This window comes from Schistocerca nitens, chromosome 2, assembly GCF_023898315.1.
Source record: "Schistocerca nitens isolate TAMUIC-IGC-003100 chromosome 2, iqSchNite1.1, whole genome shotgun sequence".
Classification (NCBI taxonomy): Eukaryota; Metazoa; Arthropoda; class Insecta; order Orthoptera; family Acrididae; genus Schistocerca; species Schistocerca nitens.
The window spans coordinates 857,672,024-857,696,794 of record NC_064615.1 but is presented as its reverse complement, the minus strand read 5'-3'; the positions used below and the strand labels follow the sequence as shown (position 1 = coordinate 857,696,794).

The following is a 24,771-nucleotide window of genomic DNA, read 5'->3' as shown; positions in this document are numbered from 1 at the left end:
AATATGGGGTGTGTCCGGCCTTTTCCTTTGTGACGGCTTGGGCTCTGCTGTGGACACTTTCAATGAGGTGACTCTACAATTATAATTTTGGATATAAATGTGTTCTCATGTGTTCTCCAGTTTCTAGACATTTCATTTCATAAGAACTAAATTACATAAGTGGCAGAATAAAACGTTTTATAGCCGAGAGAATTGAAGTATGAGAAGTGCGTGAGAATTCTTATGGCCTGTACTCCAAATCCGGGGATGGGGGAGGGGGGGGGGGGGGCGGTACCAAAAATGGTTCAAATGGTTCTGAGCACTATGGGACTTAATTGCTGAGGTCATGAATCCCCTAGAACTTAGAACTACTTAAACCTAACTAACCTAAGGACATCACACACATCCATGCCCGAGGCAGGATTCGAACCTGCGACGGTAGCGGTCGCGCGGCTCCAGACTGTAGCGCCTAGAACCGCTCGGCCACTCCGGCCGGCGGGCAGGTACCTTTTCTTGCCTTCTCCCCCGCCCCCTCCTTTCCTGCCCTTTTCTCCGTCTGCGGACGCCTACATGCACTGAATGCGTGACGACCGGTCCGTACGCTGTGATCTGTCGGCGCAGAAGTCTATTCGTGTAACAAAATGCCGCGAAGTCTCGCGCCCAAACACGAAAGTTTCGATATACTGCCGATCTGTCATCTGTCTTTCTAAAGAAAATACTACTTTTTTACTGTGTCTGTAATACAGCAGGAAAATCACTCCATATGGTAAGAAAGTATGAATACATAATTTTACGTGCTCTTCAAAAATCTGTAATTACGATTTAGAAACTAATATTTACATGTATTTAAACAGTAAATAACATTCCTTATGATGAATTCTTCTCAGGTTATCAGCCGAGTGGTGGCGTCGTCTTGCCGCAACGTTTCGATGAGTTTCTTCTGGTGAAGACGATGGGTACGAGACTCATCGAAACGTTGCGACAATACACCACCACTCGGCTAATAACCCGAGAAGAATTCATCAGTGGAATACGCCGTGAAAGACTGCAATATCATAATATTCCTTATGTTTAACAGCCATAATTTACTCATGCTCATAAATTAAGGATAACTGCGGAATATGGTGTCACACAACGTGGCACTACACAAAACTGGCGCTAATAGCATAGGCACATAGGGAACACACATGACACGAATCTGTAAGTCCACGGTATTGGTGATGAGTCGATAAAACCTCCCCGAAACATGTGCTACAAACGCCACTGTTTCCTGCGCATTTCCCCAACATCAATATTGGATATGATCACCAAGCACACGTACACAGGCCGCACAACGGGTTGGCATACTCTGGATCAGGTGGTCGAGCAGCTGCTGGGATATAGCCCCCATTCTTGCACCAGTGCCTGTTGGAGCTCCTGAAGTGTCCTAGAGGTTTGAAGATGTGCATTGATACGTCGACTGAGAGCATCTCAGACGTGCTCGATGGGGTTTAGGTCTGGAGAACAGGCAGGCCACTCCATTCGGCTGATATCTTCTGTTTCAAGGTACTCCTCCATGATGGCATCTCGGTGGGGCTGTGCATTATCATCCATCAGGATGATTATCATCCCCCTGCACCCATGAAAAGGAGGACATACTGGTGGAAAATGATGTCTCGATACACCTGACCTGTTACAGTTCCTGTGTCAAAGACATGCAGGGGTGTAGGTGCACCAATCATAATCCCACCCCACACCATCAAACCACGACCTCCATTCAGGTCCCTTTCAAGGACATTAAGGGGATGGTATCTGGTTCCTAGTTCACGCCAGATGAAAACCCGGCGAGAAGCACTGTTCAGACTGTACCTGGACTCGTCTGTGAACATAACCTGGGACCACTGTTCTAATGACCATGTACTTTGTCCTTGACACCAGGCTTTATGGGCTCTCCTGTGTTTCACTGTAACTCAGCAACTGGAAAGCAAACACAAGACTTCACATGCATGGCCATCTCCAGGTGCACCCAGCTCTCTACCAATTGCTGCCTCATGGGACTCCACACATACAAACAGTGTGACAACCCTACTTAAATGATCAAACCTAGACTCTGACTGAACCTTCTTACTTGTGGGTGCAGTATAACCTTATTTCTTGTTGTCTAGAAGTTACTCTTTATTTTGTTCTTTTCACAAAGCATTGACTCTTTATCTTCCTATTACTGATGTTCCTTGATTTCTGAATTAATAAAGTGTTGTCCATCACTACAGGTGGCGCATCAATAATTGTTTTGTCCCTCCTGTGGTCATGGAGATAAAAGTGTCATAAAGGCTTTCACAGACAGGCACTACCCTTCAAACCTAGCCTGAAAACAGATTTCCTGTGCCATATCCTGATACACTCCCAGTCCTCTCCCCACCCCAAGAATCATCTACAAAAGAGTGAACCCCTCATCACTCAATACCACCGTGGACTGGAATGAGTGAATCATACTGTTCCTAGCTGGAAAACTGGCTACCACTCTCTGAGCCCAACCCCTCTCCTGCCTCCAACCTTTCACATATTAATGCTTGTGTAATACAACTGTGTTATCATGCTAACCCACAACCTATTTAATGGAACAACCTGAATAAAATAAATTACTGTCAACCATAATCACACATAAACTCCATGCTGAGTGTGAAAATTGCTTTTATTGTACTATGCACGTACGTAAATTAACATTTAGGTGTATGCAGGTGTAATGTTCATTCCAGATGTAATGTTATTGTTAAGTAAACACAGTAAAATGCTCTGGTTTTCACTATAGGATAAAGACAGTGCCAAATATAGAAACATTATAGATAGAACTGAATAGACAAGAAAAGCTTGATAGTTCACAACATGCCTGGTGAAAAGGTCTCCTATGGTAGCACAGTACAGAAAATGGAAAGCGAATTTAGCATTTGTTATGATCACCTAAGAAACGAAACAAAACAAATCATATAATTGATTATGAGAACAATGACCTACAGTACTCAGTTACAGTGGCGACTTGTTTGAAGGTAGATATAAACCAAAAGCTTCCAGATTTTTAACTTGTAACTGAGGTTATACTTTAAATTGCATCACAGTTAGCACTCTAGGAGCATTTTCTGATGCAGTCACCATATCATAGTAACTAAACATGATTAACTCAACAACATCATTAGGCTAAACCATTTTAAATATTTACAGGGTATGGCATTTTCATTGATGGAAAGACAACTGCTAGGAATCCATGGTCTGCTGCCTCCACGCATCAAAACCCATGATGAGCAAATGGCTCTGTGCGTGCTTAATGTTGAGCAGTGCACTGATGACCTGAGCAAGTACAGGTACTTAATGGGACTTCAGGTAAGCAGTCTAGATAATACCTTTTGAATTCACTGAGGATATAAAATGTAGACTGGCAATGGCAAGGAAAGCGTTTCTGGAGAAGAGAAATTGGTTAACATTGAGTATAGATTTAAATGGCAGAAAGTCTTTTCTGAAAGTATTTGTATGGAGTGTAGCCATGTAGGGAAGTGAAACATGGACGATAAATAGTTTAGACAAGAAGAGAATAGAAGATTTTGAAATGTGGTGCTACAGAAGAATGCTGAAGATTAGATGGGTAGATCACATAACTAATGAGGAAGTATTGAATAGAATTGGGGAGAAGAGGAGTTGGTGGCACAACTTGACTAGAAGAAGGGATCGGTTGCTAGGACATGTTCTGAGGCATCAGGGGATCACAAATTTAGCATTGGAGGGCAGCGTGGAGGGTAAAAATCGTAGAGGGAGACCAAGAGATGTATACACTAAGCAGATTCAGAAGGATGTAGGTTGCAGTAGGTACTGGGAGATGAAGAAGCTTGCACAGGATAGAGTAGCATGGAGAGCTGCATCAAACCAGTCTCAGGACTGAAGACCACAACAACAACATTCACTGTTGATGATATTATAATTATGTATTGTAATTTATTGTATCTATTGAGTAGTATTATATATTTACTATATTTATAAACCTAAATATGTCAGAAGTCATATCATTTTTTGAAAAATCTAAGAAATGCAAAACTGGCAGCATAAAGGAAACAATTTTCACTTCTTGGATGGAAGGTAGTGGTCTAACCTTCCAAACTTGATAGAATATCAGAAAAATGATTTTCGCTTTGCTGTTTCTCCATAAACCGTCTTGTGAATGAAAATAAATTGAAACAGGAATCACATTTCAAACCTAGCAGATTTTATCAACTGTAATACTCAGTGTTAAGTATACTAATGTTAGTAGATACTTGGGCATTTTTATTTATCATTATTTCCAAGTGCACATTTGTGACATAAATTCAGGACTTGTCTTCCATCATGTAGTCTGGCACTGTGTGTCCATAACAGATCATAATATAAACTTTTTATTTTCTCAGTTAGATGTTGTTTGTATTCAGTGACTTCAAGCAGGCCAATGTTCATCAGAAATTGTGGCTACAGATATGAAAATTTTGGAGAGAAAATATCTCTCCACATTTATTTTTCAAGAACATAATATAAATACTATAGAAAAAAGTATATTTTTGTTTTAGAGTGATTATGAGTTATTTAACTTAATTTCCTGCTTAAGGCAAATATTAACAAAATCAAAAATAATAGATTTATAAGAACAAGAAACTGTAGTTTACACTAAATATCAAAACGGATGTATGTTCATACCAACACTTGTGTGCCTGTCACCAACTGAAGGAATTCATTCCCACCTACTGGCTGACCCTACAGATTCTTCTTTTTGACAGCATGAAAGGCTGCTTCCCATCAATTTCCAGGAGAACAAAAGGTGTTGCAGAATATACTAACTGCAAAATTTTGTGTTTCTGTTGAAAAAGGTTCATATCTTAAAATTTGCTGGACTCCATCTCAGTTTGCTACCTAACACAAAGCAGAGGTTTACCTGAATCAACATGAAAGTTAACTAGCCTGTTAGTGGATGCTCCAAAATCTTGACTGCATATAAAAGCATTCCATACAACACCCAGAAGAATTTTAATCATCATGACACCAGCCATGGAAGCCTACATAGTTATAATCATTTTTGTCAGCTGCAACATGTTACCATAATATTTCTCAAAGTCTGGCATCATATTCTTTTGAAGAAACTGTGACAGACAGTAATAGGTCACAGTTGAAGTAATTAACAATGGTCTTTCATTGTTTTCTCTTTTCACCATCCATGATTGGAAAGTTTGCAATTGTCAAAAATTCACTTTGAAAATTACCAATTACAATTCACCAAAAACTACTGTTTAAAGAAAGATTCATGAAAATTGTCATGAAAGCACAGTACTTAATTCTCAAAATTTTGATTATAAATTCCACTTTTATTTAAATGAGGAAAATTGTAATTTGGTTGCATTTACATTTCAGAATCTATGTATCTTTCTTATAAGTCTATTCTGTTTAGAAAAATTATTTGTATTTTGACAAACTTTCTGGAAACACAGGTGTCCGTGACATATGCGACATGGTTGAACAAAATTTCTTGGAACTTTGTGTTGATCTGGTGTTTCACAAATATTAACATTGCCAATGCTGGGTGTGACAAATCTGGCATTTTCCATTTGTTGATCATGCTTGTTGACAAGCTTACATTATATTTTCAAAAAGTGATTATTTTCATTGATTACAAATATTACACAGCTGAAGACACAGTTTGGATATATGGGTTTGTATATTGAGAACGCTACTTATACATAAAGCAAGAATGTACTTGTAATCGGCAATACATAAACCAACAGCTATAGTTTCATCTCTCGTTTGTTCCAGAGGCAATCAGTTTTGGCATTCCATTATGCCATCATGATGGCATGGTGTGTAAATCACAATATCCTTTTAAGTAAATTAGAATATTATGGTTTAACTAGAAAAGCTATAAATGGTTCAGGAAAAAAGGGATTCAAAAGGAAAAAGCACTGTTTTAAGCTACCAACCATCATCCAATTGGGAACTAATTGTATTTGGTGTTCCACACTATTCCATCTTAGAGCCCTAACATTTTCTAGTGTTTAACAATAACTTTTCATCACTAACACTACCATATGCCAAGTTTGTTTTGTTTGCAGATGATACAAACAATGCAATAAAGACCAAATCATACATAGTTTTGAAATGTGTCTGCTTGTGTCTGTATATGTGTGGATGGATATGTGTGTGTGTGCGAGTGTATACCCATCCTTGTTTCCCCCTAAGGTAAGTCTTTCTGCTCCCGGGATTGGAATGACTCCTTGCCCTCCCCCTTAAAACCCACATCCTTTCGTCTTTCCCTCTCCTTCCCTCTTTCCTGATGAGGCAACAGTTTGTTGCGAAAGCTTGAATTTTGTGTGTATGTTTGTGTTTGTTTGTGTGTCTGTCGACCTGCCAGGACTTTCATGTGGTAAGTCACATCATCTTTGTTTTTAGATATAGTTTTGAAATGATTGTTTAATGAAATTTTCAAGGATATTAATAAATGGTTCCTAGCCAATTGCCTGCCACTAAAATAAACAAATAAATAAATAAATAATAAAACTATATGCAGTTCAGTACTTGTAAGGACCATACTGCAGAACTGCATTCTGTAATGACATATAGGATCCCTTTTTGGCGATTATACATCAAATCATGCTAAAGTTTTCTGAGTCCATGTAACACAAATTATTTGTGCTGTGAACTCAAGAATCCCCTGCAAAGGTCCATTCAAGGAACTGGAGAGACTGCCTACTGCCTCTGAAGATTCCTTAAAGAAATTTGCCATGAAGAATATCTCTCTTTTTTGAACCAACAGCCCACTGCATGGAGTTAATGCTAGAAATTGGAATAATCGACACAATATCTGAAGCCAATTACTTTGAACCAAAAAGGTGTCCGTTTTTCAGCAAAACACAATTTCAATAACTTGCCAGCAGCCATAAAAATTTAAACTACTAATAAAGTTTGGTTTAAGAGGGGCCTAAAGGATTTATTGGTCACCAATTCCTTCTACTGAATTGATGAATTTCTTAGCAGACCCGACTGATGTGCATCCTGTATGTCATTGATAATATCAAAGAATGTGACTGTTACATAAAACCTGGCTTTTGTACATCTTTAGTGTAGTAATGTGATCAATGCAAATAAGTTTTGTAAATAGATTTTGATGGTGCAGGGCTATAATAGTTAAAGACTTGTCAAATGCACCTCAGTGCATTGTGCATTTACATGTTTTATGATAAGTTTTGTCATCACATTTTGTATGAAAATATGTTTAAGAGCGTTTTTTTAAAATACTTATTCTGCATCCATGATTACCATTTGACTAGAGATCTGTGCTAGATTCAGTAGCGTATCTGTTTTCCTTTGCAAATATGTATTAAGTATTCTTGTTTTCTGACATGTTGTACATCCCCAAGCAACTCCTCAGTATGGTTCTATGGAACAAAAGGGTCACCTAATCCATTCCAATCTCATATCATTTTTCTGTAAAACTTAATGGGCACATTTTCCAGGTGCAAATTCCAAGAAGTACTACCCTTATATTGATATCTAGTACGATAGCTCTAGTATGATAGCTCCAAGTTAAATGAGCTTTGTATGCCCTATGTGTGTGTGTTTGTGTGTCTATCAACCTGCCAGCACTTTCGTTTGGTAAGTCACATCACCTTTGCTTTTAGATATATTTTTCCCACTTGGAATGTTTCCCGAAACACACAAACCCACACACAAAATTTCAAGCTTTTGCAACCAACGGTTGCTTCATCAGGAAAGAGGGAAGGAGAGGTAAAGACAAAAGGATGTGGGTTTTAAGGGAGAGGGTAAGGAGTCATTCCAATTCCGGGAGCGGAAAGACTTACCTTAGGGGGAAAAAAGGACAGGTATACACTCGCACAAACACATATCCATCCACACATATACAGGCACTAGCAGACATATTTAAAGGCAAAGAGTTTGGGCAGAGATGTCAGTCAAAGCGGAAGTGCTGAGGCAAAGATGTTGTTGAATGACAGGTGAGGTATGAGTGGCAGCAACTTGAAATTAGCGGAGGGTGAGGCCTGGTGGATAACGGAAAGAGAGGATATATTGAAGGGCAAGTTCCCATCTCTGGAGTTCTGATAGGTTGGTGTTAGTGGGAAGTATCCAGATAACCCGGACGGTGTAACACTGTGCCAAGATGTGCTGGCCATGCACCAAGGCATGTTTAGCTACAGGGTGATCCTCATTACCAACAAACACTGTCTGCCTGTGTCCTGTAATGCCGGAAATGGATATCCTTCAATTTCCATCTATTGCACTGCAAATTTTTTTCCTTATTTTGTTACCTGAAGATATAACATTTCTGTGTCTTTGTATATTGTAATTGTTTTACTATTTTTATATATATGCATTTATGTTGATGTATAATTGGTTTGTTTTGTGAATATTATTTGTATTTGTATGCTGGGTCTGGCCAAGAGAAAACTATGCTATCGAACGAATACATCGATAGGTCATGTGGAGAACAAAAGTGTTTAGGATCTTTGGTAGTGTTAACTCGGCCGCGTGGAGTGCTGGCAGAGCAGAGGGGAGTCTGGCTGGGGTAGTGCAGTGGAGCAGGTGTGTTGTGTGATGCTCCCGCGAGTTGCCGCGCGTTCGGGGTTTGGCAGTATATAATTGCGCTCGACTTGCTATGATAGTTTCTGACACGGTGTCGCGGACGGGAAGCATTAGCTGGCGCAAATCAAGAGCCCGTTTCGCCTGGTGACCGTGTCGAGAAGAAGGCGTGCCAACATCCAGCTTCTGCAACAGCGACGGCCGACAAAGAGTGACTGTCGCCACCTCCTCGATCGACGGCTTCAAACCTTCAATCAACCAACAGGGAAGACTGGAAGCACGTAAAGTTTTAGAAGTATATGGCAGACCTCAGTTTTTAAAACTGTTCAAATCACAAAATTACAGCAATGTAGCATGAACCTTTGTTGCTCATTGTCCCAATTGCATTACCAAGCAGGGTCCCTTCCTTTTCCGGAATGAACCCGAGTGTCGTTGAAATTCAAACGCCAGCATTAAAGCCATATTATTCTATTTCACTGGTTTAATTTCAAAGTTCAGTTAAAGTATTCATAGCTGGCTACAATATTTAGATTACACAAGCACAAATTATGAGTGCGAGTTTTGTTACCATATTTTAGCTTACCTATGACTACAGCTCAGCTTGGTACGTACTAATTTTACTATTGTTAATTGTTCAGAATCATTTAATTCAAGTTCAAAGTTAAATCTCTTATTTTCTAAATTGCGTAGATTCAAGTAGCTTTTGAAATAATTGTTGAGGTAGTCCAAGACTAACCGTATTTTACTGAATTTCGATGTGCTTCAGAAAGAAAGCTCACTATTAACTTCAGTCACTAAATTAACTTTCGATTTTCCAGTTTTATTAATTCTTTTGCTAAATTAAGTCAGAGTGTAGTGACATTTATTACTTCTGACAAACTTTCAGTTTTCACACTACACGTGTCAACCTTCAGTTGCCACGCTTCTAGTGCTAGTTATATGTGTAATAATCTTTCTTTTTCAGTTACTATAGTAATTGTCCTTAGGACTGGCGACCGTAATTTCCCCCAAATCTCAAATATCTAATTACCGCTAGTTAATTGTTAACGTAACGGCCGCACATTTACTTTCTTTATTAACTTTACCCCTTTTCAAAATTAATTTCCACCAGTTTCATTTGCATTTTTCCTTTCATTTAGATGTAACCCTTTCCTCCCTCTTTACCGACGAATTAACTTCGGTGATGATTGCTTTTCCCAAATTTCCATTAGGTACACGCGGTTTAATTTTTCACTGTCATTAAGGTCGATAAGTGAGGGGGAGGTTACAGTCCATTCATGCAAATGGACAGTTTGTTGCTGGTCATTCCCACATAGAAAGCATCACAGTGTAGGCAGGTCAGTTGGTAAATCATGTGGGTGCTTTCACACATGGCTCTGCCTTTGATCGTGTACACCTTCCGGGTTACAGGACTGGAGTAGGTGGTGGTGGGAGGGTGCATGGGACAGGTTTTACACCAGGGGAAGTTACAAGGGTAGGAGCCCGAGCGTAGGGAAGGTGGTTTGGGGATTTCATAGGGATGAACCAAGAGGTTACAAAGGTTAGGTGGATGGCGGAAAGACACTCTTGGTGGAGTGGGGAGGATTTCATGAAGGATGGATCTCATTTTGGGGCAGGATTTGAGGAAGTCGTATCCCTGCTGGAGAGGCACATTCAGAGTCTGATCCGGTCTCAGGGCATATCCGGTCACAAGTGGGGCACTTTTGGGGTTCTTCTGTGAGAGGTTCTGGGTTTGAGGGGATGAGGAAGTGGCTCTGGTTATTTGCTTCTGTACCAGGTTGGGAGGGTAATTGCTGGATGCAAAAGCTGTTTTCAGGTTGTTGGTGTAATGGTTCAGGGATTCAGGACTGGACCAGATTCGTTTGTCGCGAAGGCCTAGGCTGTAGGGAAGGGACCGTTTGATATGGAATGGGTGGCAGCTGTCATAATGGAGGTACTGTTTGTCGGTGGGTTTGATGTGGACGGATGTGTGAAGCTGGCCATTGGACAGATGGAGGTCAATGTCAAGGAAAGAGGCATGGGATTTGGAGTAGGACCAGGTGAATCTGATGGAACCAAAGGAGTTGAGGTTGGAGAGGAAATTCTGGAGTTCTTCTTCACTGTGAGTCCAGATCATGAAGATGTCATCAATAAATCTGTACCTAACTTTGGGTTGGCAGGCCTGGGTAACCAAGAAGGCTTCCTCTAAGCGACCCATAAATAGGTTGGCATACGTGGGGGCCATCCTGGTACCCATGGCTGTTCCCTTTAATTGTTGGTATGTCTGGCCTTCAAAAGTGAAGTTGTGAGTCAGGATGAAGCTGGCTAAGGCAATGAGGAAAGAGGTTTTAGGTAGGGTGGCAGGTGATCGGCGTGAAAGGAAGTGCTCCACTGCAGCGTGGCCCTGGATGTGTGGGATATTTGTGTATAGGGAAGTGGCATCAATGGTTACAAGGATGGTTTCCAAGGGTAACAGACTGGGTAATGATTCCAGGCATTCGATAAAGTGGTTGGTGTCTTTGATGAAGGAGGGGAGACTGCATGTAATGGGTTGAAGGTGTTGATCTACGTAGGCAGAGATATGTTTTGTGGGGGCTTGGTAACCAGCTACAATGGGGCGGCCAGGATGTTTGGGTTTGTGAATTTTAGGAAGTAGGTTGATGGTAGGCATGTGAGGTGTTGGTGGGGTCAGGAGGTTGATGGAGTCAGGTGAAAGGTTTTGTAGGGGGCCTAAGGTTCTGAGGATTCCTTGAAGCTCCACCTGGACATCAGGAATGGAAGTACCTTGGCAAACTTTGTATGTAGTGTTGTCTGAAAGCTGACACAGTCCCTCAGCCACATACTCCCGATGATCAAGTACCACGGTCGTGGTACCTTCCAGGAATTTCTCACTTCCAGCCTTGCCTCTCAATCTTTCTTGAAAAACCTTAATCCTACTTCCAACATCACCACAGCCGAAGCCCAGGCTATCCGTGATCTGAAAGCTGACAGATCCATCATCATTCTTCTGGCTGACAAGGGTTCCACGACCGTGGTACTTGATCATTGGGAGCATGTGACTGAGGGACTGTGTCAGCTTTCAGACAACACTACATACAAAGTTTGCCAAGGTACTCCCATTCCTGATGTCCAGGCGGAGCTTCAAGGAATCCTCAGAACCTTAGGCCCCCTACAACACCTTTCACCTGACTCCATCAACCTCCTGACCCCACCAACACCTCGCACTCCTATCTTCTACCTACTTCCTAAAATTCACGAACACAGACATCCGGGCCGCCCCATTGTAGCTGGTTACCAAGCCCCCACAAAACATATCTCTGCCTACATAGATCAACACCTTCAACCCATTACATGCAGTCTCCCATCCTTCATCAAAGACACCAACCATTTTCTCAAACGCCTGGAATCATTACCCAGTCTGTTACCCTTGGAAAGCATCCTTGTAACCATTGATGCCACTTCCCTATACACAAATATCCCACACATCCAGGGCCACACTGCAGTGGAGTACTTCCTTTCACGCCGATCACCTGCCACCCTACCTAAAACCTCTTTCCTCATTGCCTTAGCCAGCTTCATCCTGACTCACAACTTCACTTTTGAAGGCCAGACATACCAACAATTAAAGGGAACAGCCATGGGTACCAGGATGGCCCCCACGTATGCCAACCTATTTATGGGTGGCTTAGAGGAAGCCTTCTTGGTTACCCAAACCCGAACCCAAAGTTTGGTACAGATTTATTGATGACATCTTCATGATCTGGACTCACAGTGAAGAAGAACTTCAGAATTTCCTCTCCAACCTCAACTCCTTTGGTTCCATCAGATTCACCTGGTCCTACTCCAAATCCCATGCCACTTTCCTTGACATTGACCTCCATCTGTCCAATGGCCGGCTTCACACATCCGTCCACATCAAACCCACCAACAAACAGTACCTCCATTATGACAGCTGCCACCCATTCCATATCAAACGGTCCCTTCCCTACAGCCTAGGCCTTCATGGCGAACGAATCTGGTCCAGTCCTGAATCCCTGAACCATTATACCAACAACCTGAAAACAGCTTTTGCATCCTGCAACTACCCTCCCAACCTGGTACAGAAGCAAATAACCAGAGCCACTTCCTCATCCCCTCAAACCCAGAACCTCTCACAGAAGAACCCTAAAAGTGCCCCACTTGTGACCGGATATGCCCTGGGACCGGATCAGACTCTGAATGTGCCTCTCCAGCAGGGATACGACTTCCTCAAATCCTGCCCCAAAATGAGATCCATCCTTCATGAAATCCTCCCCACTCCACCAAGAGTGTCTTTCCGCCGTCCACCTAACCTTTGTAACCTCTTGGTTCATCCCTATGAAATCCCCAAACCACCTTCCCTACCCTCTGGCTCCTACCCTTGTAACTTCCCCCGGTGTAAAACCTGTCCCATGCACCCTCCCACCACCACCTACTCCAGTCCTGTAATCCGGAAGGTGTACACACTCAAAGGCAGAGCCACGTGTGAAAGCACCCACGTGATTTACCAACTGACCTGCCCACACTGTGATGCTTTCTATGTGGGAATGACCAGCAACAAACTGTCCATTTGCATGAATGGACACAGGCAGACAGTGTTTGTTGGTAATGAGGATCACCCTGTAGCTAAACATGCCTTGGTGCGTGGCCAGCACATCTTGGCACAGTGTTACACCGTCCGAGTTATCTGGATACTTCCCACTAACACCAACCTATCAGAACTCCAGAGATGGGAACTTGACCTTCAATATATCCTCTCTTCCCGTTATCCACCAGGCCTCAACCTCCGCTAATTTCAAGTTGCCGCCACTCATACCTCACCTGTCATTCAACAACATCTTTGCCTCAGCACTTCTGCCTCGACTGACATCTCTGCCCAAACTCTTTGCCTTTAAATATGTCTGCTAGTGTCTGTATATGTGTGGATGGATATGTGTGTGTGTGCGAGTTTATACCTGTCCTTTTTTCCCCCTAAGGTAAGTCTTTCCGCTCCCGGAATTGGAATGACTCCTTACCCTCTCCCTTAAAACCCACATCCTTTTGTCTTTCCCTCTTCCTCCCTCTTTCCTGATGAAGCAACCGTTGGTTGCGAAAGCTTGAAATTTTGTGTGTGTGTTTTTTAATTGTGTCTATCTACCAGCACTTTCCCATTTGTTAAGTCATGGAATCTTTGTTTTTAATATATTTTTCCCATGTGGAATGTTTCTGGTGGGTAACAGAAGGAGAGAGGCCTCAACCTCTGTTAATTTCAAGTTGCTGCTCCTCGTACCTCACCTGTCATTCAATAACATCTTTGCCTTTGTACATCCACCTTGACTGACATCTCTGCCCACCCTCTTTGCATTTACATATGTCTGCCTGTGTCTATATATGTGCGGATGCATATGTGTCTGTGTGTGAGTGTATACCTGTCTTTTTTTCCCCCTAAGGTAAGTCTTTCCACTCCCGGGATTGGGATGACTCGTTACCTCTCCCTTAAAACCCACATCCTTTTGTCTTTCCCTCTCTTTCCCTCTTTCCTGATGAAGCAACCCTAGGCTGCGAAAGCTCAAAATTTGTGTGTGTGTTTGTGTGTTTTTTATTGTCTCCTATCAACATACCAACACTTTCGTTTGCTAAGTTACAGCATCTTTGTTTTTAGATATATTTTTCCCACGTGGAATGTTTCCCTCTATTATATTTATATATATTTTTCTGTTGAAATGATTCAGTCTGTTGTGTCCATCTTTCAATGAAGTCTCTTGGCTTTGATATAAAAAATTCTGACAACCTGTTTACACATCTACTGATACATTATTGTACATCTAAAAGTCCTATTATAAAATGTGCAAAACCAACATCTTGCCACAAGCAATTTAACAAAGGCCATTAATGGCTGTGTTATGACACAGAATGATCATTGCACTGAAGGTTAATAATGCTGTGAGCTTTAACCCCCATTACTACCGAGTATGCATAAAAATGTGCTGCTGTGCTTTTTCCAGAGGCTGTGGACAACTTAATATGTACCAGACTGCATAACACATAGTATCATAGAAGTGTTTTGTTGCTTATACTACCTTGCCAGCACCTGAGTGCTTCAGACATATTTAGATGGTGCCACTCAGACACATCTACATCTACATCTATGTATACATCTATATTCTGCAAACCACCATGTAGTGCATGGCAGAGGGTATGTCCAATTTACCAGTTATTATTGTTTCTTCCTGTTCCATTCATGTATGGAGTCTGGGAAAAATGGTTGTTTGAATACCTCTGTGCATGCAGTAATTATTCTTATCTTATCTTCACGATCCCTATATGAGTGATATGTAGGGGGTTGTAGTATATTCCTAGAGTAATCATTTAAACCTGGTTCTTGAAACTTTGTTAATGGACTTTCTTGGGATAGTTTACACCTGTATTCAAGAGTCTTCTAGTTCAGTTCCTTCAGCATCTCCATGACACACTCTCACAGATTAAACAAACCTGTGACCATTCATGCTGCCCTTCTCTATATATGTTCAATATCCCCTGTTAGGCCTATCTGGTATGGGTCTCACACAATTCAGCAATATTTTAGAATTGGTCGCATGAGTGATTTGTAAGCAATCTCCCTTGTAGATTAATTACACTTCCCCGGTATTCTATCAGTAAACTGATGTCTACCACCTGTTTTACCCATGACTGAATGTATATGATCATTCCATTTATATCCCCTCAAAGTGTTACAGGCAGGTATTTGTATGAGTTGGTCAATTCCAACAGTGGCTCATTGATATTATAGTCATAGGATATGACATTTTTTTTTGTTTTTGTTTTGTGAAATGCAAAATTTTATGTTTCTGAACAATTAAAGCAAGTTGCCAATCTTTGCACCACTTTGATATCTTATCAAGGTTGGACTGAATATTTATGCTGCTTCTTTCAGATAGTACTTCTTTATAGACAACTGCATCATCTGCAAAAGCATGATTTTATTATTAATACTGTCTGCAAGGTCATTAATATTCTATAGGAACAGCAAGGGTCCCAACACACTTCCCTGGGACACACCCAAAGTTACTTCTACATCAGACAATGGCTGTCTATCCATGATAACATGTTGCATCCTCCCTACCAAAAAGTCCTCAATCCAGTCACAAATTTCACTTGATACCAGTGTGCTATGATCATCTTAACATGCATATCCATATTTCTGTCCCATTCACCCAGCAACCCATCAGACTTAGGCCTATATCATTATGTCAGAGTCCACAATGTGTAGTTGTCTCAGCCGTTGTAAGAAGTCCTCTGAGTTCTGAACATGGTGCACACATTTGCCCACACGTGGTGCCAGAATCTTCTTTAGGTATTTTTCAGTAGGATAGGTGGCAGCACTGATATTGCTAACAATAGGTCGAATGGTCAGTTTTGATGTGATCTCTCTCTTCACATGAGTACAACTGAATGACTCACTTGATCTTATTGGAGAGAGGTTCAATGGAACTCTCCTCAACTTATTCAGGTATGTTATAACCTCGATGTACTTCCTACAAGGGGGCCAATTTTATGAGCAAACGGAGGGGGTAGCAATGGGCAGCCCTCTATCACCAGCGGTTGCCAACCTATTCATCCAAAGATTTGAAGAGGAGGCCCTTACCTCGGCAACATATCAACCCAAGTGCTTTTCTTTTTTAGATATGTGGATGATACCTTTGTCATTTCGCCCCATGGCACGGAGAAGCTAGATGATTTTTTGGAACATCTGAATTCATGCCATCCGAATATAACATTCATAGTGGAACTGGAGAAGGATGGACAACTCCCATTCCTTGATGTATCAGTCAAGAGAAAGGCTGATGGCACATTTGGGCACAGTGTGTACTGCAAACCAACACACACCAACTTATACCTGCAAGCCAACAGCTGTCACCATCCAGCACAGAAGAAAGGAGTGCCAAAAACTCTAGTCCACAGAGCATGTACTCTGTGAGACCCCAACAGTTTGGTGATGGAAATAGAACACTTACAGTTGGTTTTCAGCAAGAATGGATTCTCATCCAGAGACATAGAGAAGGCACTTCGACCTGCCAGCCAACCACAGGATCCAGAAGAAGAACCAGAAGAGGCAAAGAGGGTGGCATACTTGCCATATGCTGGACCAATCTCTGTTAAGATCAGCAGAATCTCATGAAACATGACATCAAGAACATATTTTGCCCACCCACTAAGATTGAGATAATGTTGGGGAATGTAAAGAATGACCCAAGGTTACAGAATCCAGGTATTTACCAAATACCATGTGAGTGTGGGATGTCATACATCGGCCAGACCACCAGGACTGTAGAAATCAGGTGTAAAGAACATCAGAGGCACACCAGACTCAGACAGGCAAGTAAATCAGCCATAGCAGAACACTGTCTTGAGCTTGGTCACTTGATGAACTACAATAACACCAAGATTGTCACAGAGACCTCTAGATATTGAGACAGTGTCATAAAAGAGTCAATTGAGATCAAGATCATGGAAAATCTCATCAACCATGACAATGGATACTAGCTCAGCATGGCCTGGGATCCGGCTCTTGAACTTCTGAAAACTCAAAGCAAGACACATCGAGATTTCACAAGAAAACAGCCACAAGACAGAGCACCAGATACTATGATTTGTCCTGACACTCCTGAGATGATGACCACTGTCCTAGAAGACGTCCAAGTCAGGCACAGACGTTGGTCAGAACACCAATGATCAGAAGGGACCATTGGAGCCATGCCTGGAGAGTGCGGACCAGAAACAGAACTCTCGATGCAGCGTGGACTGATTACGGAGTGCCCAGCAAGAGACAGAAGTGGAAACCGAGGGAACAGCAATGAGACAGAACACCAGACATTACAGACCAGTTTTGACAGACCTCAGATGACAACCACGACCCCAGAGGATGTCTGCACCAGGCACAGACAGCGTTTGGAACACAAGTGACCAGAGGAGAGTATGGGAGCCAGGCCTGGCGGGCATGGACTGCAAATGAAACACTCGATGTGGCATGGACCAGTTACAAAGTGCCAGCAAGAAACAGAAGTGGAGACAAAGGAAACAGGCAGGATACAGAGAACCAGACATGATGGTGACTGCAACCCCAGAGAGCGTCTGAGCCAGGCGCGGACAACTGTGGGAACACCAGAGACCAGAGAGGACCCTGGAAGCAGCGTCTGGCAGGCACAGACCTTGGACGGAACACCCGATGTGGTGCGGACCAACTAGGGAGCGCCCAGCACCTTAAAGACAAAAATACTGGACTTGATCCATCCAAGGACCATTCTCAGGTAGCACCAGAAGAAGACAGCAAGTTACGCCGTCGAAATATCATGAGAGAACGATGCAAACATCCAGCAGAAGTCCTGTTTTTTCAAAATGTCAACAGATTACCAAGAAAGCCTATTTATTACTTCATTGTTATTTGTCTTTGCACAACTCAGATGAAAATTAGCAAATACTGGTTCAGAGATGAACTTACTAACAATATCTCTTTCAGTGCAACTGTGCACCTGCAGCATGTTACTGACTTCTTTCGGTGGAGAATTGGGATTAAAACACTGTCTAGCCAATAGGCTTTTTGTAACACACAGCTTTTTTTGGTGAATGCTAATGGTTTCTCTTCACTATAATATTACTTGCAGAAAGTAGGTATCTCCTTCTGTCATCTCATACTATTACAGTTAATGTTAAAATAACTGGTATCACCTTTTTGTATGTGGTACCAAATGACTCAGCTATTTTTTGTGAAAATAAGGTGTATTCTCAAAGAAGTATGGATAAAAATATTTTTAAAACTGAAAGGTGATCTCAAGCTCAATGTACAGAATTATTTGGGTGTAGTGAGAGACCATTGGTAGAAAGGTGTCAAAAATTAAGCACTCACATCACATCAAATCATCCTGTGCATGTTTGCATAAATTTCATGCATATTAATGAAGAACTAATCAGTGCTTATATTTTTGTACTGCTTGTAAATAATGTGGCTGTGTTTGTCAACAGGACAGCAATGAGAAGCTTTTCTATCATTTATTATCTGAGAATGTGCAGTCCCTATTGCCTATAGTCTATACACCAACTGTTGGACTAGCTTGTCAGAATTATGGTCTAATTTATATGAGACCACGGGGACTGTTTATAACAATTCATGATAAAGAACATGTGTATGAAATACTCAAAAACTGGTAAGTATAATTATTCCATAATGAATTTCAGTTAATGGAAAATTTGTATATGCTCTCTTTGAGTTATTGTTAAGTTCATATTTTTTTCTTAGGCCTGAGTCTTCTGTTAGAGCCATAGTAGTTACAGATGGAGAAAGGATCTTAGGTCTTGGTGATCTTGGTGCTTATGGTATGGGAATCCCTGTTGGCAAATTGGCTCTTTACACAGCCTTAGCGGGCATTAAACCTTACCAGTGCTTGCCTGTAACATTGGATGTTGGCACCAATACACAGGTAACTTATTTACCAAGACTGTCTGAGGAACTTTAACACTACAACAGTTAAATATAACTGTTACTTGAATGTAAACTGAATGTAACTTGTTCTTGAATTCTGACAGATTTCAGTTTTTGGGTGTCTTAATTGTTTCATACAGTTTGGCATTTCTCATTTATATCAGTATCAATTTCTGTAGATTAACAGTTTATAGCTTCCAGCCCTGTTGCTGGACAGCTATTACCTCTTAACTGAAATTTAACCACATACTGTCACAATGAAGTTTAATGAAATGCCTCTAGCTGAATAAGTAAGGAATGGCTGTGGACATTTCTGCTCATTGGTTAACATTCTTACACAAATAAGGGTGCACATTATGTAATTCTGATCAAAAGGCAGTGATTATTTGAGAAAAGATTCTTATACACTTTTATTAGATCATGTGCTCAACTCAAGGCAATTTACTAAAATTTATTCAGCCATGAAGTAGGCAATGACTTCATTTATATGTTTCAAACTTCAAGCAAAATTACAAGCCACAGTTAGTGACTGATATCTATTTCATGTGCACTCTAAACTCAAACTAAAACCATTTACTTATTAACAATAGCACATTCAATTTACAAATACATTATCTGTTATTTTGGGTGTTGAGAAGCACCATGGTGTGAACGAACAAATTTGGGAAGACAGTGACTGATATTTTTCTGTGAAGTGCACACAGAATTATTGGTTTTTAGTTTCAACTGAAACTGCAGTAAACATTACAGCAGGCCTTGCTGTAGTGGAGCCATGCACATATGCTCTTATATAAATACAGTGTTGCAACTGGTTGTGAATATCTTCTAATGAAACTGAAACAATTTAATCCACCCTTGGCAATTTTTATTATAACCAAAATCATCAAGGACACAAACAACAGCTGTGATATCCTACTGTGAATGGTATTTTGTTATATCCATTTGAGGCCTCTGGCATAAACTGATGGGCCAGAATATAATGACGACCTGGTTAACAGCTTGTGGTCCACCTTTGGAATGCAGTACAGCAGAGATTCTGCATTGCTCGAATTCTATAAGTCCTTGGTATGTTTCTGCAGGTATGTCTAATGTCAGATGCCTAATCATATGAGGGCAGTTCAATAAGTAATGCAACACATTTTTTTTCTGAAACAGGGGTTGTTTTATTCAGCATTGAAATACACCAGGTTATTCCCCAATCATTTAGCTACACAACACTATTTTTCAATGTAATCTCCATTCAATGCTACGGTCTTACGCCACCTTGAAATGAGGGCCTGTATGCCTGCACGGTACCATTCCACTGGTCGATGTCAGAGCCAACATCGTACTGCATCAATAACTTCTTCATCATCCGCGTAGTGCCTCCCACGGATTGCGTCCTTCATTGGGCCAAACATATGGAAATCCGACGGTGCGAGATCAGGGCTGTAGGGTGCATGAGGAAGAACAGTCCACCGAAGTTTTGTGAGCTCCTCTCGGGTGCGAAGACTTGTGTGAGGTCTTGCGTTGTCATGAAGAAGGAGAAGTTCGTTCAGATTTTTGTGCCTACGAACACGCTGAAGTCGTTTCTTCAATTTCTGAGGAGTAGCACAATACACTTCAGAGTTGATCGTTTGACCATGGGGAAGGACATCGAACAGAATAACCCCTTCAGCATCCCAGAAGACTGTAACCATGACTTTACCGGCTGAGGGTATGGCTTTAAACTTTTTCTTGGTAGGGGAGTGGGTGTGGCGCCACTCCATTGATTGCCGTTTTGTTTCAGGTTCGAAGTGATGAACCCATGTTTCATCGCCTGTAACAATCTTTGACAAGAAATTGTCACCCTCAGCCACATGACGAGCAAGCAATTCCGCACAGATGGTTCTCCTTTGCTCTTTATGGTGTTCGGTTAGACAACGAGGGACCCAGCGGGAACAAAGCTTTGAATATCCCAACTGGTGAACAATTGTGACAGCACTACCAACAGAGATGTCAAGTTGAGCACTGAGTTGTTTGATGGTGATCTGTCGATTATCTCGAACGAGTGTGTTCGCATGCTCCGCCATTGCAGGAGTCACAGCTGTGCACGGCCGGCCCGCACGCGGGAGATCAGACAGTCTTGCTTGACCTTGCGGCGATGATGACACACGCTTTGCCCAACGACTCACCATGCTTTTGTCCACTGCCAGATCACCGTAGACATTCTGCAAGCGCCTATGAATATCTGAGATGCCCTGGTTTTCCGCCAAAAGAAACTCGATCACTGCCCATTGTTTGCAACGCACACCCGTTACAGACGCCATTTTAACAGCTCCGTACAGCGCTGCCACCTGTCGGAAGTCAATGAAACTATACGAGACGAAGAGGGAATGTTTGAAAATATTCCACAAGAAATTTCCGGTTTTTTTCAACCAAAATTGGCCGAGAAAAAAAATGTGTTGCATTACTTATTGAACTGCCCTCGTACATTATGCAATTCCCATAAATTACAGGCCGATAGTTTGTGGTAAGAAGGTGGATACTTAATAGCATCCAGGATGTGCTCCATTGGGTTCAGACCACATGAAATTGATTACCATGACATCTTGCTCCTCAAACCACATGATTCTGGTCCTGTGAGAACAGCTGAAAGGTACCACAATGATAGAGGAAGATATTAAGCATGAAGTGGTGCAGATAGTCCACAACCATGTTCGCATAGTCCACAGCTATCAAGGCGCCTTCAGTTACTGCCACATTGTCTCTTGTTCGCTACAGCATAATACTGTCCCCATGAGCCTGCATCCATGCCAAGGTGCATATTTTGAGTAGCCATTCATCTGGATGATGGCATAGCTGGATAAAACATTCAACCTGCTGTAACAAGAAACATGATTCATCTGAGACTTTTCCACTGATCCATAATCAAATATCAGTGATCCTGGGCCCACTGCAATCATAATTTATGATGACATTAGGTCAACATGGGAAATTATGGTGGTTGTCTGCAAGTGAACCTCACGCATGCTGAATTGTGTGCTCAAAAACACTTGTGCCTTCACTAGCATTGTACTACATCAGATCTGCCACTGATAACCAACAATCCTGCTTTAATGCATGATTCCAATACAACATTGTTGCAAAACAAGCTGCATGATTAGCCATGCACTTGTCTGATAGCACATCTTTAATGTAACTGAATGCAACTCTTTCTAGTTCCATATTTGTAGTTACATGGCAACAGAGACCAAAAGTGGCATACAACTTGTCTGCTCACCAAGGCTGTATTCAGTTACATTAAAGGAGTGTCATCAGAAAGGTGCTTTATTAGCCCTGCAGCTTAAGTCACTATAGCCACTGCATTGGAATTGCACCTGAGGGAATATGGTATAGTTGTAGGTAAACAACTAGAATTCTCTCATATACAGATTTATTCACACTTAGCGTCTACACAGATACAAGTCTGGAGGCTAACTGCCGTTTGCGTCCAACATCTTGCCCCCAAAGCCCTCTCCTCAAAGATAGCACACTTGCTCATAGAACAAATATCGATATTTATGGCGCTCTACGCCAAAGAGCCCCCCCCCCCCCCCCCCCGCCCAGTATGGGGTACGCCCCTGTGAATGGGAGGGGTGAGAAGTTAGGAAGGTAACGCACAGTTCTTCTGCGTCAGGCGGAAGCGGTCAACTGGTAGGAGACCAGAGGGTGAAACCCGGTACGTCAACGGTGAAGTCAGCAAGCGACGCCGGCAGCTGAAGACGACGTCCCGTCCTGGAGTGGAGGTGTAGCACTTCGTCAGCCGGCAGACGGACAATCACCTTGCCAGAAGGCCTAACAAAGGCATGCAAATTACCACACGCAGCACTTCTGCTCAATTTAAAGCGGCACACCACACGAGATTCTGCACTTCCTCCCTCAGTATTGTCACACGCGAGTACCACACACACCGTATCGCCATCTACGACAACAGATAATTTATGTATGTCATCAGGGTGCACATGTGTTGAGAATTCTTGGATGGCACCTGTACGAGCAATGGTAGGGAGGCAGGGAGGTGTGGGAAAGCCATGGCAGGGGGAAGCATCTGCTAAGAGGGGGGTGGCAGGTGCACTGGACTGCGCAGGAGACAACCTCGGGCGATCAGTTGACAGACGAGGGAGCGTGACCGAAGGTAATGAGGAGCCAGCATGGATTGAACAGCGTGAAAAAGAGCTGTCACATGAAGATGGTAACACAATGGTAGAATCCGAGTGGTTGGCAGTTCGACTGCGAGGGCTGTGAGGAGTGAAGCCCCGGAAAGATTGGCCACTCGAATTAGATGAAGGCGGAGAAGGAGCAGTGCTCGGCAGAGAAGCACGCTGTGGAGAATCAATACCCAAATGCATGGTGTGGGAAGATGGATGGCCGCTCGAAGCAGGAGTGGGAGAAATAGGGGCAGAATCAGGGAGGTTCACCTGAGGCTCAATGAAAGCTGGTTTCACTCGGTTGAGTGAGACCGTGGTTACAGAGTCTTTTATGAGGAGATCCATGTTATTCTCAGAGCGTTTGACGACCTTGTAAGGACCTGTGTAGGGCGACTGAAGTGGGGCTTTGACTGAGTTGTCTCTGAGAAACATGTACTCACAGGAGTCTAGCGTGCACGGTACATACACGCACGGAGGTGTATGAGCAGCCGGAGGTGGCGGGTGAATTTTGCTGCAGTGCAAGCGCACCCGCTCAAGAAGTGAAGGGAGTTCGGAGGGCCGTGGAAGTGGGGTCAGAGTGACTAATTCTCCAGGCAAAACCAGAGGTTGGCCATACACAAACTTGGCTACGGAACCCTTGAGGTCTTCCTTGAAAGTCGCACGAAGGCCAAGGAGCACGAAGGGCAGTGCCTCTGTCCATAGTGAGTCATGGCAACGCAGGGCAGACTTTAAGGTGCAATGCCATCACTCGACAAGCCCATTGCTTTGGGGGTGGTATGCAGAAGTATGAATTTTGACAATACCACACATTTTACATAAGTCAGAGAAAACTGAAGACTCGAATTGTCGCCCCTGGTCAGTGGTGAGGTAAACAGGTGAGCCAAATCTAGAGATCCACGAATCTAAGAATATTCAACTTACTGTCTCGGAGGTAATGTTCGGAATAGGCACAGCCTCAGCCCACCGCGTCATCCTGTCAATAGCTGTAAACAAGTAACGGAAACCCTCAAAGGGGGGCAAAGGGCCTATGAGGTCAACATGAACATGGTGAAACCGGCCTGGCGGTTGGGCAAAACAGCCAAGGGGTGGAGAAGTGTGCCTGGAAACTTTGTTCTGTTGACACACCATGCATGCCCTTGCCCAAGACTGACAGTCATGGCACATGTCTCTCCAGACAAACTGTTCAGTTACCAGACAGGTGGAAGCTTTGACACCGGGGTGTGCTAATGTGTGTAGTTTGTCAAAGACCTGGCGTTGAAGGGGCTTAGGAATGAATGGCCGCAACGTACCAGTCGATTCATCACACCACACTAAGTCAGATATGCCAGGGAAAGTAGAGTGTACCGGTTGGAGAGAGGAGCTGTGGTCTGAAATTAACTGCATGGTATCGGGGTCTGCCGATTGCAACCGAGGTAGGTCCGTTAAGTCAATTAAGGTTGTGACAGCACCAACACGTGAGAGAAAATCAGCGACCACATTGTCCGCTCCTCAGATGTAGCGAATGTTATTCGTGAATTGCAAGATGTAATCGATGTGACGAAAGCGTCGTGGGGGCGGATCGGCCGCAGGATTTTTTATGGCAGGAACCAACGGCTTGTGATCAGTGAGCACATAGAA

At 42.6% G+C, this 24,771-nt stretch overlaps 1 protein-coding gene across 1 annotated transcript in view; it reads left to right on the top strand.

The window, feature by feature from the left end:
• The window catches only part of LOC126234673 (NADP-dependent malic enzyme-like), a 112,653-nt gene that overhangs the window by 20,406 nt on the left and 67,476 nt on the right, over positions 1-24,771 (top strand). Inside the window, exons 2-4 of the mRNA XM_049943413.1 lie at positions 3,175-3,333; positions 18,550-18,731; positions 18,824-19,004. Of these exons, the coding sequence (XP_049799370.1) occupies positions 3,175-3,333; positions 18,550-18,731; positions 18,824-19,004 (522 nt within the window). The remainder of the gene's footprint in view (positions 1-3,174; positions 3,334-18,549; positions 18,732-18,823; positions 19,005-24,771) is intronic.